A 20,248-nucleotide genomic window follows, 5' to 3' on the forward strand; every position below is an offset into this window, starting at 1 on the left:
GAAATACCTTCCATCAGAAATTAGGCTGTCTTAACTCGAACTATCGATCTCCAGGACGTAAGGTTGCGATGCACTTCCACATCATTTGGGATCCTCCAGCTCAGCTGTGCTTTGTGTTGCCAGTATCACATATTTTTCTTGATTCCCAAGGTGGCCTTTTGGCAAAGGCGAAGAACACGTTGTTCCATATTGACTAGAAAAACAGATCTGTTGACATTCTTTCTTGGTAAGAAAGACCCAAGTTATCCCAAAAAGAGAAATACATAGATTTTAACACCTAGGCTTATTAATAGAAGAAGAGCTTGTTCCAAATCCCTCCATCTGAAAACTCCTTAACATTGGCATCATTACTCTCAGCTGAGATAACCTGCTTCTTTCTTCATTGTGTCTATCTGCCATCCACGTTGCTTGGAAGCTTCGTCACTTCATTCATAATTAAACTGTGCGTTGTTTTGTTAGGTTAAAAATGTGTGATACCTCCTCCTATAGTAAAATTCCTTCCAGATTTTAACATCTTATCACAGAACAGAACAACAAAATGTCTCAATACCTTTTGAGATTCTTTAATCTCTGTTTACTTGTGAGTACTATCCTCCATAAAGCCTCATTTACAACAAGACATAAAAAATGTGCTTCATACACTGCTGCATCTCTTTGCCTTTGTTGTAATGATAAGCTAAACCTGACCAACTTATCATCTCATACCAAATTAAGTTGATGAACTACTATATTAGCATGGAGATAGCAATGGACTTAGCTGTGCTGGCTTCCACTGTGGAACGACCCATTGAAGGACCTTTCAATGTCTATATATTATTTATCAGCAACTGTTAAACAGTAACTCAGCAGTAAATCAGCGCAGATGAGAGAAAGTTTGGAAAGAAAACAAGGACGATGAAATGGTGAGGATGGTTTGCAGGAGACAGATGGCAATGGAAATTAGTTACTGGAGATAAATGCATTCAGTTGTCAAGATTTACCAACTAATCACACTGAAAGATGTTCATTGACTATACCTGGAAGAAATAATTTAATCTTGGAACGTGCTCATTGTGAGTTTGCATGTAGATAATGGAAGCTTTCCACTCCAGGTTTAGTAAATCTTGACCTTCATTTAATCAATAGTGCCCATGTGGGAAAGCCCTATATTTGCTCTAGAACATACAAACAATGCTGAGACTCAGCAACTTTAAGATTAATATCTGAATTGCACACTAAGTTAACACTGCATCTGGTGATGTAGTTTATTACTGACAATTCCCCATAATTGAACCTGTAAGTATGGAGATAGGCTCTTTAAAAAATGTCTATCAACTTTATTTTAAGTGGTATTAGATGAAACTTAACCCAGAAAGGAAAGTGAAGATCTTTACTAGAGTGTTACTAGGGAACATTTTGGAGATTACCATTCAAAGCTTGTTTGTGAAATAGTTGTTTGGGGCCCCTCACTGAAAAGGTTGGTTCTGTGTATAGAGGCCAAGTCCAAACTGGACTACAGTGTTAGAAAACCTGGGTTTCAAATCTAGAACCTGGAATCAACCTCCAAGTGAAAGCTGAATATTGGGATGGAATTTAGAAAAAAACAAAGTCATTAATGTTAACAAGGGTTTCATTTGCCTATGGCCTGGAAATTGCTGTGATTGCTGCATTCAAATCAAACTTCTTTCACTGCAAATAAAATGTGTATTAATCCATGTTATCTAAACATACCAACGCCTCCATTAAATCAGAAAGAGTGAAGTTTTGACACAAAAATATAAAAGACCCTTCCATATCCTCGCTGTATTTCGATTGAATTGTTTTGTGCTGGTGGATTCACCAAGGCAGGTGATTGGGGAAGGATTTCTGAAACTATTGGACTTCAGTGTTGAGCTAACTTTCAACAGCCTTATCCGTTCATAGAAAACCTATGCTGTTCCTTCACTATTGTCGCCCACACATAAATTCAACAAAAATGTATTTTAAAATAAATTCTTTAGTTTTAAATAAACCTTTAAATCCAACACAGGCTGTTTACTGAGCAAAGTTAAAACAACTATTTCATGCGGCTGTGTGAAACCTGGGTTTTATTACTTCAGATTGGTGAAATGAAAGTCCCACTCCCTCCCCAGATCTTATGACACAGATTAAATAAATGCAGATATTTTCAAGTTACAGAATTTCAGAATGACAAACATTTCTATAAATGTTGTTAGCTTAATGCGATGTCAGTAACAAACTCTTTAAAAAACTTCACTGCCACCTTTTTGATAAAGGTACTAACCCAATGCATTTGTACCTTTTGTAAATCAGAAAGCAGAGGGATTCATCTAAAGGCATTATTATTGGATCAGTTTCAGCAGTTATAGATATAATCAGGATCTGCTATGTTCAAAAAAAGTTGGAAAATGAAGATCCTTCACAGATTCAGCACCACAAATCATTGTTTTTAATTCACATCAACTGTATGACATTTTTAGCAATGGATAGCACTGATCCCAATGGGCTCTAGTTCCTGTTTTGATTCACTAGGCAGCAGCTGCAGTCACGAGGAAGTCTCTGCCTAGTCTGAGACTAAGCATGAATAAACAAATTCAGCAGTTCAGAAGTGATACAGAAAGGCAAGTTATCCAGCACACAGTGAATGTCCTGTGGCTTTATCTATACCCAATATGACAACAGGCACAAAAGAAAAAAATAAAACCAAAACAACCAGTTCCTCTAAAACACTTTACTATGGCTATCCACAGCGCACTGGGAGGAAAGAAAACCACATTTGCTGGAGTCTTAGAGCTGAACCCTTACATACGCGGAGGGAGGTAATAATCTATTACAACTTTCCATCTCAAAACTGTACTGTCATTCTGTCACTCTGCTTGTACTTATTTGGTTGATGCTACAAAGATACATTTTTGGTTGATTTGTTCTAAGAAATAGTGCTTTTGTAATTTGTATATTGTGCCCTGACAAAGTCCAGGAGTAATCGTTAGTTGTGTAGACCAGCGGTTTTCAAACATCACTCTGGAGTTTCTCAATGTTTCATTCTCAGGGACACCACTGCAAAATATGATTGTCTTGAGAGGCATATCAAAATAATGACATATTCTTCAGGTACCCTTATAATTATTGATAAGTTGTGGGATCCTTTGTAAAAACTGAAACATACCTTAAATACTGACAAAAAAATGGGTATATTTCAGGGGTCCCCTACAACTATTGGCACATGAGGAACAACTGTGTATTGCATTACTAAACCCTCTCACTAAAACTTACCATGTAACAGGACAGGGTTAATTTTCCAAAAATCATCTACTTTTTGAAAATGATTATTTATTTTGTATTTGTGATTAACCGATAGAAAAAATGAGAGATCCCCTGACAAAGAGTTGCACTGTCATCACTTTGTAGGACCCCTTTATGTGAGAGCTCCAGTTTGAAAACCTATGGTCTGAAGAGCAGTATGCCATCTAAGTCATGCGCTTGTTAAGAAAATGTTTCATATTTCGGCCTATGGAATTGCTCTGAGATAGAGAAACAGAGCCTGGTTACATGTGGCATCCCCACCCCACAACTCTGTTGCCCTGTTTAAGAACACAGTCAGTGCTGCACATACACTGGAAATGGTAGCAATACTTTTCAATTCCCTTCGTTCCTAAAAGCGTTAATCACTCTAGGATATGGTACCTTTATGACCTGCACCCTTTGGAATCTTATCCAAGTTACCAACTTTTGTGGTCTTGGTCTTTCTGACTGTTCTCAGCTTGAAATAACACTCTTAGAGCTCTATCTAAAACCTTCTTCCATTGATTCCTCATTTACAAATAATTAAGTTGCAAGCATTTACCCACACTGCCTGCTGGTTGGGTGAGCACACACACACACTGCCTCTTGTATTTCTGCCCTATGCTTTGATGATTTATTTGAGTTAGCTGCTCCCTTCTCAAGCCTCACTACCAGAACCTATGGAGATGTAGATCTCCACAATCCTGTTCTTGTATGCCAGTGACAAATAGTAAACTCTGGTCATGTACAGACATTGGGTAAGAATAGGGTTTGGATCCACTGTGATGTCCCTTATAGTCCTGTATTAGGAATAGCACAGGGAGCATCCATGCCTATGGCCAACCAGGAGAGAAAGGAATACAAAGAAATAAGCTGGCTAAGATTATTCATTATTATTTTATTCTGTTAGTATTTCTATCAATTTGTGTATGTTGTGTATGGTGAGAGTGGGGGAGCTGTTTTGTGAATTGATGTCTACTACCTTTCTGAATGAACTATTGTCTACTTCTAAACTTTATGCATTCAGGCAAACGGTGACTATCAGTGAGTTCTGACAGTGAGAGCTGTTATTGGATCCAAATCACCATCAACATGGAGGCTTTTGTTTGCCTGCTTTCATTCACAGTGATACACTTCACTATAATGAATGTTTGAAAATGTCATCTCTTTGCTAATTGCCAATACTCAGCCTTCACCATCCCCATTCTTATAAAAGCAACTAAACAGAAAAGTTGCAGCTTTGTTATTGTATGTACACTATTTTTAGTCCTTTCATCAGCATTACTAAAATTAGATTGGATTGTTAGCAGACGTCAATTGGCAGTGACGTCTTGCCTGACCAGTTGTTGAGCTGAAGAACTGGGGGAAGAGCCAAACCAAACAAGTCAGCGTCACCACCACACTTTGGAAGAATAGACAAGAGTTTTTGAATCAGGAATTAATGATCACCTAAGGACATAAAATATTGTTGATTAAGAGAGCAGAGAAGGAATATGAGAAAAAAGTTAAGTTCAGCAGCATTGAACGTTAGAGATGTTTTGACATCTTGATTTCAATGCCCAGAATTTAGGGAATGATGAAGCACAACTCAAGCAGCAATTTGTAGTGGATTTCACTAGATTTTAAAAAGGAAGTGCTTTCCATTTGCTATGTGTTTATCCTTCACTTGCTGTACTGATCTGGCACAGTGCCAAGAGAAATGGCATCAGAATTAAATTTAATTCTCTCTGGCATATGACATGAAATTTGTAAACTTTACAGCAACAATACAATGAAATAAATGATAAATAAATAGAGAGAAACAGCTGAGTTACATTAACAGCCACTTCCGCCATTTCTCCAGGATTTCTATTCAAATTTTGTACAGAAAACGTCCGGCAAGCTCTTCTCCATAGAAAATAGTAGATGGAATTAAAACTACTTGTGTAGAAGTTCAGTTTGATGATAGCAGTGAAGGGTAGAGGATTTATCACATGATTAACAGAATTGATTTCACTCGAGTTCGAAGGCAGCTTGTTCATAGTGTATTTGGAAACATGCTGAGCCTTTTCACTCACATTGGGTGTCTTACCTCTTGCCCTTGGACCTTTTACCAGCTTGTAGCCAATGCACAGTGAAGAGCAATCTGACTTCTGAATCATCTGGGTTCAAGTCTTGCTGACGAAATTCAGCACATAATTGGGGTGTAATTTGGATTGTCATTCACAATGTAATACTGTGGGAGTGTTACAAAGTCATGGGGTAATATGCTTTAGGGAAGAAATTGAACTGAGATTGTCTTCTTTCTAAGGATGATATAAAGGTTTCTATGGTTGGTGTTTAGTAATTAAATACCCTAAACCAGGTGATGGAGGTAATATACAGATAATCTTTGATCTCATTGAATGGGAGAAACTGAAAGAACTCAAAAGAGTCTACTTTGATGGGCTGGCATATCCTTTGCCCTCATGGACATGAACACCACTGAGGAATTGCTGGTGTCTCCAGGTGTATGTCTGAGTCCTCCAAGTCATGATACGGCTGTTCCAGTCAACAAACATTTAACAAGAAATGCATCTCTCAGCCCTACATAATAAGGTTGATCAGTTTTTAATCTCATCTAATCTTGTGTCATTAAATTTGTTTGAGTTCAGGAACTAAATTAATCGCAAATGTTTAGGCTGCAAAGCTAATCAAGAATGCTTTCTGCAAAGTATTCCTTGATCAGTTCAAAGAAATACTGCCAGAGAAATACAAGCCAAATTGATTGTTTTCAGAGTTTTCTGGCAAATTTTCTGTTTAAATTGCTGGGGTGCTCGATTCTTCTGCACAGGCCAATGTTGAAATCAAGACCTACCCCATGCCACCTGCTGCAATGCCATTTTTTTACATAATGGTTGTGCTCACCAAACTGAGGAAGGTTGGTGTTGGGACTGAGATGCTTTAGCCGTCTAGCATTCACAAGTCATCTCATGCACGGTTAAATGCGGATTAAAGATTTCTATATTCTGAACTGGCGCTTAGCCATAAAATTTGGCGCTTGGATCCTAAGAGTGTTGAATTACTTCTTTAATGGCTGTCATTTTGTTCAGGACTTTCTGCCTGTGGAGCTATTGCCCTTCGGAAGTATCAGAATTGGCGAATCAGCATTCAGAGGCTATTTAACACCAGTGCTGCAAAACAGAACCCTAAATTAATCTTACACAGCAGAACGTTAAGCTGAAAGAGATTATCAGCTAGTTGGAGATAAGTTACTGATTGATATTGCAGTTCCACTAGGCTTTAGTGTTCTGTGCAGTGCTTTAAAATTGTTGAAGTCTACAAGGAGGTTGTGGACCTGATGCTGAAGAACTTTGCATTGACCTTGAACAAGTCATTTATTCTCAACATGGGTGCTGGTAGACATTCCCTGTAGAATACAGTATGGCTGAGAGAATAAACAGGGCTCGCAGAGCTACCAGAAGAGGAAGGGGAAGCTGGGAAGAAGGACTCTCAGCCCAGTGTACAGTTCCGCTTGCTGAATCTCATGGAAGGATGGTGTGGGAATCTGATGCCTAATTAAGGATGACCTCAACTGCATCTCGTTGTCGAGGATCACCTTGCCAAGTGTTTGCCGAGGTCATTGTGATTGTGAACTTTTAGGGCTGTGGCTCCTTTCAGGCTGAAGCAAGAAATATTTGCAACCTCTCTAAAATTCCTGACCATTGAGAGAGATCACTATTACTCACTAACCCAAAAGAATACATTTCATTTCCTCTTGGCAGCTGGCAGAAGAAGTTCATGGTTTTATACCTGACAATTTGAAAGTACCAAGTGCACGAACCCAAAGGGATTCTTCTTCCTTATTTGGCAGCTGGTTTGTGACCAAACAGTGCATCATGCAGGTCGATTCTTGATTCCCTAACAGCGGCCCTTCAGTAAAAATACATTTGTTTCTGAGTATCTGTCAAAGAATAACTGTTTCGTGATAAGGACTGTCCACAGGCTTCAATGAACAACCTATTCATAGGTGGATAATGCACACCAAATAAATACCATGTCACAAGAAGTGTGTTGAGGTGTTTTCAAATAGTACCTCCCTGCCTGGAATATTTTGGTGAAGCCATGTGGAACTGAGTCTCAAGATACATTATAATTTGCTGCATGCTCCATAGCCTTATCAGATTAATATTGAAACTGTACAGTGGGCAGCTCTGCAGTAGATGGCAAGACAAAAAGGAAAGCCAGGGCAAAGTGTAACCATCTGTCCAAAAAGTTCAAGCCCAGTTTTCCATTCACCAGCAGCTCCTGTCACACCATCCCTCACAGCTTCTGAAAGGAAATTATAGAATAAAAATTAAAAGTCAAAATCTGTCAATTGCTAACAAAATTTAACTCATCACTTGTATATGTTTCTGTTATTCCAGTCCTATATAATGCATAATCGTGCAATGCTGCTCCTAGGTAATCCACGTGGGTTTTCTCACAAAGTTGCCACTGCATTCTAACATGCAGTTCGTCTGACCTCAGTAGCTGTACAAGCCACTTCACATCTGCAGCTGACCTTGCAAAATCCCACTCCGCACTTTCTGGTTTTGCTGCTGGCCCAGTGTCTCAGCGTCGGTGGGCTCTGCTTTCATGTTCACCCTTAAATGACGTGCATTTTTACTTACCGAGCTCTGAGTGCCAAACAAATGAGACTTTATCAGCACTCTATTCATACCCTTCCATGAAGGCCTGACCAGGTTGTAATTATGTGTTGTCAGATAGAACATTGTTACAAATCAAGGATTTTGGGTTCTCTTTGGCTATAACAACTTTCACATATATAAAAAAAACCTGCAGTGTGTGAAAGTTGGGAGCTGTGATTATGGGAGTTGTTATACAAAGAATGACAAAATATGGTAGAACTTATAAATAATAGACCTAAACTTGTTTGTAAAAGATTTCTGGTGGTTGATTGATGAGGGTGTGACACACAGAGAAGTGTTTGAGGCTGCTGGTGCTGTTGGTGGCAGTTGAAGTTGTATTCATGGCTTCGATCACTGATGTGAAGTCATTGAATTTCTAATGGCACTACATCCAAGGTTCTTGGTGTTTAAATCTTTGCCTTGACTCCCACAACTATCTGTTCCTGTTGCCTTCTGTTTCAGACTGGAGGACTACTCAGTCCCACCCCTCCCCTCCTGCATCGCCCCCAGGATATGGACACCCCTCCTCTCCACCTTCTGCCCCAAAGCCTTCAGTATAACATAGAACCACAGAACCTGCTGTCCAACTCTTGAAAGTCTCGCAGGTCAGCTTCAAGACTAGAACACATGTCAGCATATACCCCTTCCTCAGAAAACCTTCCCTTTAAGAAGGGCAGACTAACTTTAAGTGGAGTTAACTTGCTTTATTTATTATTTGCCACTCTCAAGACTGGGCCCTCTGTAAAAGCAGCACAGCAACAAAAAGGACAAATACCCCTCTGGGCAGCATACTGAAATTATCACAATCTCAGGAGATACATGGCAGGTACAAGATCACCACGCAGGATTTTTGACAACCATCCAATTTTGTTCCCTCTGTATTTTAGAAGAATTCCTTTCTCTATATTATTTCATGTGCCAATACCTCAATCCAGTGTTTATGACGCTGATTATTAAGTCAGTTTTGTTTTGCTATTGGATCAAGTCCATTAGGAACGAGGGTTGCCAGGCTTGATATAAATGTTCCTGAAGGTTTCTTCGTGATGAAGTTAATTTTTCCCTTCCTAGCCATTGATCAAATGCCTTCCCACAGCTTTCAGGAAGCAAAGAGACTTTTAATTACAGGATTGTTTGATGCATAATCTTTCAAACAGCCTTCTTTATGTGTCTCCTGTATGTTATTAATAACTTTGTAAAATATGTACAAATAATTTATTTATGGCTATTTGTTTATTTTCTCCTAAGTCATTGCCCACAGCAGCTTCATGGCTGTTGGTCATTATTTCTGCAGTGTCCAAGGCACATTCGCTCACAGTAGGCTAGATATGAGTTCAGCTACTGGTGATGAAAACTCAATGTCTGGTCAATCCAATGTCCAACAGCTGTTTCTCACTTGGCCAACAATGGGGCTAAGGTTCATGCAATGAGGTCTCAGAATTCATCCAGAGTTAAGTGATCTACACTCAGGATAGAGCTGGGTGGATCGCTGGGCCTTGGCAGCATTACGCCTCTCCCTCCAGTGTGAGAAAGATTGTTCTTTGGCCTGCATAGATAAAAGGCTAGTCAGACCACCCACTGAGACCACCCACTGACCACCCAGCCTCTTGCCTCACCCCTTAAACATGAAGGTGGTGGAGTCAGCAGTTAGGTCCCTCAGGCAACTCAAGAGGAGAAAGGAACAAATTGGAAGAATTTGGAATGATAAATGAATGGGCTGTGAAGTATAAAATAATGGGTTTCCAGACATTGTTTGTATTATCTTGCTAACCATGCCACAACGCAGCAGCCAATCACACCAGAAACTACATGAACAGTACCATTTCTCACTTGGAAGGACTGGGGGTATCAGACGGACACGTAGAGTTATGAAACATGTAGAGACACGAAGACATGAAGAGTTCATCTCAACGTCATTCACTTCAAAGTTTCTAAAATTATGAAGCTCTCAAAAGCACATTATTTCAAGAATCCGTCATCAAGCCCTTTAGAGCTGCTTTTGGCACATATCAGCTAATCAGAATGAGCTCTAAAAGGCTTAGGATTGACATCTAGGAAACAGCAGGTTTCATTCTTGCGAAGTGGGTATTGCTGGTAAAACAGGTATTTATTACCTACGCCTGTATTTCTTGATATGGTGCTGAAGGACCTGCCTTGAATCAATGCATTGATGTTCTGACAGCAGTCATGACTTCAGAAGCAATTAAGTTTTACTTGTATGAAATGAGACTGGAGGCACATATGAGCCAGGTATAACAATCCCCAGAAGCTTTATATTCACAACAATTCAATGCATTCATACTCCCCTTTATTTACAGTTAGTTTTTAATGAACTATCAGACAAGCATGACAGAATTTGAACTTGTACTTTATGGATTAGTAGTCCAATCCTCTGGGCTGTTAGAAGAATAACATTGCTGCTGCCTCTACAGTGTTGGGACTTGAAGCCAGGGTCATGGAGGTAAAAGTGTAACTGATTGCTTCAGTCCATGCTATGACCACGTTTACCATTAAACTTGAACCGTTATTTTTAAAGATGATTGTTGTCTTGCAAACAATAACACTTGAGAGGCCTCTTTCGGTGCTGTATCATTCTATGATTGTAGCCTTTTCGTACAATTGTTACCCTTTAACCACCAATGTTACTGGTTATTCCTTGTTGACGTATCCTTGGTTTATAAATTGATTAAATTGTCTGTAACATGATTTTACCCTTTCTTTCTTCCCCTCTCCCTTCAGAGTGAAAGAATTGAGAAAGGCCAAGGAACCTGAAGATTTACAGAAGGACCCCATAGCAATGTAACATTGCTTCCTGACTGTTTTCTTTATGTTTATATCAGAGACATTTACAAAAGATCACTAGAGATTTGGGAAGATTAGTAACACTCTCATCGCAACAAGGCTCTAGAAACTTTTTTTCTCTCGACCACATCGGCACTTTTATGGAACTTTTTTTAAAGAAACCGAAACAAGGCACCATAGAACTTGCAATTTATTGTTTTAAGAACTTGAAAACTAACTTGTAGAATGAAATAACCTCTTTACCAGCCTGGTGCGTAGTACTGTAAACTTGTGTGAAGGTTTGCAACACAAAAAAAGGGGGCTTTTTTGTCAGGATTAAGTAAATGTAGAGATATCAAAGTGTGAAGAAAAGCAGGTCAGTGCACTGAAGGGAGTGTTAAACTGAAAGGAAAGGTGTTGCACAGCTTATGTGGACCCTGAACCAGGGAGACACAGGTTTTGCATGTCGTTCTCTTGGGTGTGTTTATGGCTGCACTGTGGTGATAGAGATTGGTCCAATACTAGGCGTGGGGCTTTCTCTCTTCTAACTTCTTCCCTGTTTTCATCAAATCCTTCTGTTGGTATATACTGGGAAAGAAATTATTCTAATGGTAGGAGAGAGGAGTAAGAAGTGGAAAAGAACCCTGCCTCCAGATGTTTGATGCAGGAAATGTGCAATTTGCCAAATTATGGAGGTGGCCAGTGGCTGCATATTAATTCTTCATTCAGTTAATTGGGTTGAAGTGCCTAAAAGTCTGGTATATTTCCCTTATAAGTTCTCTCCTTTTCTGACTAGAACCCTCTGGACCAGAAGTACTGCGGTCTTAACAAACTCTTGAAGGACCAGTGATAACTTCTTGGGGCCAAACATAGAGAGCAGCTTGAGCTATGATTTGTTTTCTATACATTAGTCCAACATTGTAGATATTTGGTGTGTTTGTGTGTATGTGTGCCTAAACCAGTCAATTTTTTTGGTCATCCTTCAACCCACACCTGTAAACTGTGAAGGAAATCAGAGGCTTAACAGCTTCTGAAGTCCCGGAGCCTTGCTATTTTTGGAGCTAGTCATTACTGTAAGATCAGGTAGTAAGCTGGACTAAATCAAGGTGCTTTAATATGTCCCAGGCGGCTGAAAGTTATTTCTTAAATCTGCTATTAATTTTACACCAGAGTCAGCCTAACGGGTTATGCAGTGCAATGAAAGGTGATTTATTACTAACAAGAGCCCAATTCTAAAGTTTAGGTACTCTCCTCACTGATATGGAGGGGCAAAGATGAACAGTCAAGACTATGTAGTGATGATTGTCACTGCTCAAAAGAGTTCCTGTCAAAGTACTATCTGTGCATCCTCTGGCATCAGATCCATGGTTCATATGTGAGCCCAAAGAGTGAAATTTGGCAGGCTGTCTGCCTGCAAGGGATGTCACAGCTAAGACCCACTGTTACCCTATGCAACATTTTTCAACTGGGCTCAGTAGATCATGGTGAGAACAGAAAAGCTAGCTGGTTTTCCCTTGATCCCATGCAGACAAGGAAGGACCATCACATAACAGAGTCCATGTAGACTTAAGTTTGATGTTGTTTTGAAATCTGCAGCATGCATAAATGCAGCAGATCCCAGAGCAGGACTAGGGAGTTCCTCAGAGAGACGCTGTGTTATACGTTCAGAGAGCACTTTATCCTCTTGCCTCCAGACTCCTTGGAGACTGAGTCACTCCCAATTTAAGTAATTATGTGCAATGTACAATGTGGATATATCACATCTTCATTTCAGTCAATGCTTTATGCATTGGTGGAGCTTGGTGGAGTAACCTACACTATACAAACAGCATGCAGCATATAGATCCAGCCAAGTACTCATAACCCCCTCAGGTGCTACATTGATATGTGTGAGTGATTTAAATAAGTTTTAAAAAATAATGAAGTAATGGAGTGGCTCCATGTATAAATTGTTATTGTAGAGTTTTTTTTAATGTACTATCAAATCTTAGGGAGTTGCTGGAACAGAGATTTTAAGATGCTTTTTGAGTCACCTCAAGATAGATACCGAAAGCTGACACGAGAGACCCTGGCTTGTCTGCAAATGCACCCTTCCACCTTTCTATTGCCATTTATTTCCCCTCCTCTCTTCTCCTTGTCTCTTGAAGGGCATTACTGGTTACAGTTCAAGCCCCAGGTGCTGTCTACAGTATGTACTGGCCAATATTCAGCTCTCAACTAACTAAATCTTTCTTAAATTGCCTGCTGTGTTTCTTACATTATGACACTGATTAAGCAGTAATTCATTGGCTGTAAAGCACTTTGGGACATCCTGAGGTTGCTTCATCCAGGCACTTATTTCTTTTGGACAGGGGACAAGGAGTTATCTCTGCCCAAGCCAGCATCTTGATGGTGTCGACCTGAGGAGCCCTGACTTTCTGGCTCCAAGAAAAGAGACTGATCGCATCAGTCCCTGTTTCTCCATGCTGGTCAGTTATCAATGTTATGTTGAAAATCAGCCATGAGGGACATATCCTTTCACCAACTGCCAGCAATTGGCCTGGTCTTCCCAAAGCAAAGATCAGTGAGAGAGAGGATTCAATTTTCCCAAGTGTGAGTGGCTAGTGCGAAGAGACTTAAGCTGTCCCTACTTTCCAAAGACAAACAAAGCCTTCCAAGGCTAACAGTGTTGAAGGTGGCACAGACTTATTTTCCAGATTGTATGCCAATTGGGGAAGTTGAAGAAAGGCAGTGTCTTCTATTGGACCATCTATTTTGCTGTTGTAAAGGGACAGGAAACTTGGATTAGGTTTGTACTGAGATACAGGCAGAAACCCAATCAACCCTCCATTAGCTCATTACAGATAAAGGGCCTTTTGCTATGGTCAAGTTAAAAAAGATGGCTGAGCACTCAATGGACATGATCTGCATTGAGAAAACCATGCACTTTTATCCCTTTTAGCTTTGTTTTAATTTACTGTCAGGATGGCTTCCAGAACTGCCTGTGCTATCTAAAACAAAATTATATTTGGGAAGTATAAAACACATCAGTAGGCAGCAATTCTTTCACCTGTACACAGGCATGCTACCTGTTGATAACTCAGCAAACGTTATTGCTGACAGTTTAATACATGAAGTTTTTAATGCAAGACCCTTCACCACATAAAAAGTCTTTCAAAATAATGAACAAATAAAATTGTACAAAGTGCAAATTGCTTTCTCCTTCCACTTGATTCTCTCTCTCTCTCTCCTCCCACCCTTCAATGATACATTAAACCTTATGAGGCACCATTGAAAAAGCCCTTAGAGTGCTTATTATGTTGCTTCACAGGTTGGAAGTTATTTTAAAACATTTTAATAGAAAATGTGCTCTCAATATCTCACCATTGAGTTCTCGATAAATGAAAATTCAGCCCATGACAGAATGATATGTGTTGACATTATTTGAATTTCAGAGGGCATATGGAGCCCAGGTATATTGAGTACAACAGGTGAGGTTATTACACCACATGTATTCAAGATTGAAATGCACTCGAGCTATTTTTCTACCTGACCACATGAAAATGGAGGGGGTTGGGTTTGCTGGGATGGTGAGCAGTTTGGGGCAGGAAGGTCCACATAAGCTGGATATTAACCTTTTCCAAAAACTCCCGAAACCTTTCTTCCTCAACAGTCACTGTCACCTAGCTAGTGTCCTGTCACGTCCAGCACTTTATTTTGCCTTACTTTTTAACTTTTTTTTTAGTCTGAACTTTTTTTTAAAATATATATATATAAAATATATAAATAATTTATTTAAAGCTTTGATTATTTAATTTATTTTCCTTTGTTCTTTCTTTATTTCAAAAAGCATTTAAGCTTTTTTAGCCTTTCAAAAATAGGACAATTTTTTTGTGGGGTCACATTCATTGCCTTGACATCATACAAGACAGTAAGGTCTAGTATGATGTATTCTGCTGGCCAGTAATGTCCATATTCTTGGCTACTGTCAGTAACCTGGGTGGACTCTGTATATATAGAAGAACATGATAGGTAAATGAATGCAAACAATGAATAAAACGTGGGATGCCAACAATGAATTATTTTACTGTGAGTGGTTATGAGATTGGTGATGGCAGAATGGGAATTTGTATAGTTTTATTTGAATGAGCTAGCAATGTGGATATACTGTTTGTAAATAATGTATATATACTTAAAATGATGGAAAAAACAATGGAGATATGTGCATGACTGTAATGAAAAAAACAAAAGGAAGTATTAGAAACAAATGACCTGTAAAATGAAAAAAAAATTCACTGTAAGAATTCCTTATTTTAAATGTTCTTTAGAAGGACATTTTTGCTAAAGCATGATTACTTGCAAAAAAAAACTACTGTACTTAGAATTAGAAAACAAACAGCAAAATGATATAACTGAAAAGTTTATGTTTACATATTTCTTTTCTGTTTGGCTACCAAGACTTAACTCCTTTGCCAATGGGTGCCAAGTAATGTGAATGCTGTATTGCTAAATGAAAAGACACAACATTAAGTTATAATCTTTGCTGAGCAGGTTACTGTAAGGATATAATATATATATATATAGCATTATACCATAAATCACTCTTTGAAAAGAAAGATTAACAGGCATTTTTATGTTAAATACTGTGCGATAAATACAGTGGGAAATGATACACACATACACATACAAATACAGACGTACAAACACACACACACACACACACATACACATGCACACACACTCACACACGTGCACACACACTTACACACACAAACACAAACACACACACCCACACACATAAGCACGCGCGCACACACACAAAACATAATAAATTTTGAAAACAAACTTGACAGTATTGGAGAGAATGTCCACTTCATCTGTTCATCTGAGATTAGAAAAACAGGTCACAACATTGCACAAAAAAAAATTTAAAAAAAGAAAATTCTAGAAAATGCAAAGCTTTGTTGCACACTGCAACAGCCCAGAGACGTAAGCTACGACAGACACTCCTGGGGTTGCTCACAATTGCATGTGATACTAGTGTAGATTCTCCTTTTTTTGTCTCTATTTTCTTGTCCCCTCTCTTCTCTTTCTCCCTCTTCACTCTTTTGTTTTTAACCTTCTTTAATTTTACCTTTTGGTTCAATTTTTCCTATTTTTGTATGTCTGCATGTGAGAGTGTCACTGGGTCGTTTAGGATCTTTACAAGGGATAGCCCAGCTGCCAGAGTCATGCAAACATTTTAAATTCCCCTTCAAAATTATGTAAGATGTTTTTGAATGCTTTATAATCCTTTCTGCTGTAAATTAAAAAAAAAAGAAAAATCTCTTCATGTTAGTTTGTTAAATTTATTTCTGAATATATATTGTTTGATACTAACTTTCTCGTTCTCTGGACACCTTTTTGACTCTTGGCACCAAGGTGCCCTCCAGTGGGTTGGTCATCAAATTATTTCTGTCAGGTTTCTTTCCTGTGTCTTTTTATTATTGTTCTGGGCCTCGCCTTTTCTACCCTGGATGTCACTTTCCTGTCAGCGGTCTTCCTTTTCCTTCCCTTCCATTCCTGATCTTATCTTACTGTTCGCTTTCCTGTTTTCCTATTTCTGAAATTTCCCCTTCACCTTCCCCGTATTTTTTCCTAGTTGCATGCAGCTTCACAATATCCTCTAGCACTCACAAGAATCCGGAGTTTCACTTCTGGTTGATGGACTCTAGAGGTTTAATCCATCACTCTCCTCATCAAAAAACTTGTTATACTGTCCCCAATATTTTAAAAAACTAAGAAGCAAAATTTACATCAAGGAAATTAAAAAGGATATCCATTTTTACTTATTGTCTCTCTGAGCTATTCAGAACATTGCCCACAGATTCGTCTTTAATTTATGGAGTTTGCCAGCAATCCTGAAAGGTTAGTAACCCTGCCTTCCCTCATTAGGCCTCACCAAATAATGTCAGTATGCTGTTAGGCCATGAAGGATTATACAGCAGGCTCCTGCATTCTCAGGCACAGATCCCTTTTCCCAGAAGAAATCATGAATTATGATCAGGTTGAGGTTTTCTCCCCATATATCCTACCACAGACTCGGCATCTTATTTTCACATGTTGAGTTTGTATGCCTCAAAATAATCTCTGATTTTTTGCCCCCAATATTGTCCATCTATGGTCAAATGCTTTTCTCTGCCTACATATAGTTGATCCTGCACTGGAGAGATATGGTTATATATTGGACTTTCACATTGTCTCCCTGATATTATCTTCATGGGTAATTGTGTAGTTTCCATTTGTGCCTCCTTCCATCTGCAATGCAGGAACTCTTTATCAAGGGATTAACATACTTCCTGCTTGTCTGGGCAAATCTTTACGTACCTCTGTGAGACTGTCTCATCTTGCGCTTGTATTACATACTCTGAAGAGTACTGATGAGATGTCATCCCAGCAGCTGTTATGTGTGCTGAAAAGTATGCTTGAAAGTATTTCAAGCATACTGTTGTTCTTCCTATTAGCTCCTGCCCCTGACAACCTCAAAAGCAGAACAGGCTAACCCTTAGGAAAGTGACCTAGAAAATGGTTGTAAGCATAAAAAAATGGAAAAAGCACTTTAAATTAAGGTGGAAATCACTAGTTTAAATGCAAAATATGTTAGACCCCTTCTTGCTACAGCTTTGGAAAGGACCAAACCTGGGATATTGAAGGCAAATTACAGTGAGCCTGCATTCGCTGGGATTCAGATGACTGAGGGGGAATCTCATTGAAGTTTACCAAATATTGAAGCCTTAGATCAGGGGTCGGCAACCTTAAGCACAAATGATTTTCTAGCATATGTTATTCATTAATCTGAGGCAAAACATAACTAGATGTATTTAAATATATAATTCCCATATTTCAAGTTTTTTATGGAATTTATCTGGCCCACCATCCACTTATTAATACGCGATCCAGCCCACAGAGACAAAAATGTTGCCGACCCCTGGCTGAGATAGAGTGGATGTGCAGAGGATATTTCTACTAGTGGGAAAGTCTAGGACCAGAGGGCACTGCCTTAGAATAGAAGGATGAAGAATAGAGATGAAGATTAATTCCTTTAGCCAGAGGGTGGTGAATCTGTGGAATTCATTGCCACAGATGGCTGTGGAAACCAACTCATTGGATATAATTAAAGAGGAGGTTGATAGGTTCTTGATTAATAAGGGCATCAAAGGTTATGGGGAGAAGGCAGGAGAATGTGGTTGAGAGGGAAAATAAATCAGACAGAATTGAATGACGGAGCATACTCAATGGGCCAAGTGGCCTGATTCTGCTCCTATAACTAATGGTCAAATGTTGGCGCTGGAATCCACCCCACAAGCAGACAGGATTACTGTAACATTTGACTAAATAAAGCAGTGATCTAAATGGAGGTACGGATTGTGATGGCTGGCCGCTCAGACAGAGTACCAGTGCTGTCAAAAGGAGCCAAGATAGATCAGAGAGCTGTTTCACTTTTTGATCCCTCTCCTTCAAAATCATGATGGCTTATTTCAAAGCAACATAGTTCAAACCAGGTTGGTCACCTTCCTGCCATTGTGGTTGTAATTGGTATGAGCAGATGGAAATATCAGAGCAGAGAAATTGTGCTTACAGCAGGTAGAAGTATCGGAGGCGAACTCAACATGTTCTTCACCAGCCACTGGATATTCAGTTCAACAGCAGAAGTGGTTACAGTGAATCAATCTTCTCAATCAGCCATCTCTTCATCTGCAAAACACCCCACTGGAACTTGTGGCCTAACATAAAGAACCATGGAGGCATTAAGCATTTAGTAATTATTACAGCGCCATAATAATTTCACCAATCAGATGTTTCCATGGAGTGAGTAAACATTGAAGAAAGACTAATGCATCCAGCTCATTCCTGTCTACTTCATCAGGGGCTTCCAGGCTGTGGTCTCTTTATCTACTCTCCAGAGCTTTCATCGGTATGTCTGAAGCTGGTTGAGAGGAGACAAACTGTGTAGAAAGCCCAAATGTAAAATGGATATGTAATTTTGAGCCTTGTGACAGATAAAGGTTTATCCACAGCTTTGTTGTGTTGTTCCCTTCTTATCTAATATTGAGTTACATTGTGGTTAGTTTCATACAGGAATCAGCAATATCATTGGGACTCCTTTGTTAATAGTGTGCTAATTTAAAAGCTACTGTAACACACATTCTATGTATCAGGATGTGCTGAGAACCTATTGTAAGAGAATATCTGTGTCTGTGAAATATGTTGCCAACAGATAAAATGAGTACTGGTCTTAAAGCCAGACTTGTTCTGGAAAATATGACGTGACAAAGAATGTTTTTCATGATACCAGCTAGGCTTCTGAACTGGATTTCAATCGTCCAAAGGAGTGGGAAAACATTTTTTGAGTCATCATTTCCTGAGTTTCTCTTTGTTTCCTTTTGCGTCCAATGGGAGGTTCAGTGCCTTGGTGGGGAAAGAGTGAGACGGTAAGTGCTTTGTATCATGTTGAATACTCCAATGATGAGCGGAATGATTTCTTCTAATGGGGGACCCTGCATCAAGTATTTAAATTAAAGCCAGGTTACTCAGGAGTGATGTCAGGAAGTAAATTAATATTGTACGGATTCTCAAATCCCTTTATCATCTCCCTCACAATGACAGGTAACATAGCTGTGGACTTCTATATGCAATATGAATTGTGTATTTATCAAATGTTAGTGTGGCACTGGTAGAAAATGATGCCCATTGCATCATTTGAGGATAGCCATGTCTGGACTTCAATGACATGGCTATCAGGAGAGAAATGGACTGCTGATCCAGAAAGACTGGCAGCAATCAGGAAACCCCTGCCTCCTCCAATTAATGGGCAACAGGTTTCAATTAAAAGTTCGTTAGCATAATTAAATTTACTTTGAACATACAAGCATCAAAGTTGCTAAACTATATAGATAAATAGAGCTGTATTGTGATGTAGTATCTCAGCATAGATTGTATATCCCTAAAGTGGTACTGGGCTGAGCAGGAGTAAAATCTGCCCATCAGAAAGCTAATGGCAGAGGGAGCACTACTGGATTCACTTCATGCTCCATGGGTTAGTAATACCTGGTGAGCTGTAACATTGAATATATGCCCATTCCTCATTGGTTAAATGCTATGCCTAGAGAATTCATTTAAAATATCTTTTGGCCCTTCGCTTTTGTGCTATCTAAACTAATTCTCTTGTTTTTTTTTCCCCATCATGGTCTCTGTTTTCTTTCTATTCAGCCTTTATACAGTTCTCTTTTCCAAAGTTACTACTGAATCTGCTTCCACTGTTCCAGCAGTGCATTCCAGATCTCAGCTTGCTCTGTAAAAGAATGCCCTCATAACACTTGGTTTTTTTTGCAATTTATCTTAAATCTCTGTTTTATGGTGTCACTTGAAACAGTTTCTGGTTATTTACACCATCACAATGAGGGGTAATCTTGGTTTCAGATGCATGAAATGGATTAGCTCTGTCAAAGCTAATTAATACCTTCCAAATAGAGCATGTCTACCACAGATTGGGCAAGGTTTGGAGGCAATGGATTGAGATGAACAGATGGGAAAAAGAGTGA

General features: G+C 39.2%; 1 protein-coding gene across 3 annotated transcripts in view; it reads left to right on the top strand.

Moving 5' to 3' along the window:
• Nucleotides 1–14,865, top strand: part of camta1a (calmodulin binding transcription activator 1a) — a 1,215,621-nt gene extending 1,200,756 nt beyond the window's left edge. For 2 of the 3 annotated variants that reach the window (XM_059952154.1, XM_059952156.1), the window contains 2 exons: nt 2,730–2,798; nt 10,647–14,865. In XM_059952154.1, the coding sequence (XP_059808137.1) occupies nt 2,730–2,798; nt 10,647–10,679 (102 nt within the window). In that variant the 3' untranslated portion in view covers nt 10,680–14,865. The remainder of the gene's footprint in view (nt 1–2,729; nt 2,799–10,646) is intronic. The other variant, XM_059952157.1, reaches the window with a different exon arrangement.
• Nucleotides 14,866–20,248: the final 5,383 nt, after the last annotated feature.

This window comes from Hypanus sabinus, chromosome 27 (genome assembly GCF_030144855.1).
Source record: "Hypanus sabinus isolate sHypSab1 chromosome 27, sHypSab1.hap1, whole genome shotgun sequence".
Lineage (NCBI taxonomy): Eukaryota > Metazoa > Chordata > Chondrichthyes > Myliobatiformes > Dasyatidae > Hypanus > Hypanus sabinus.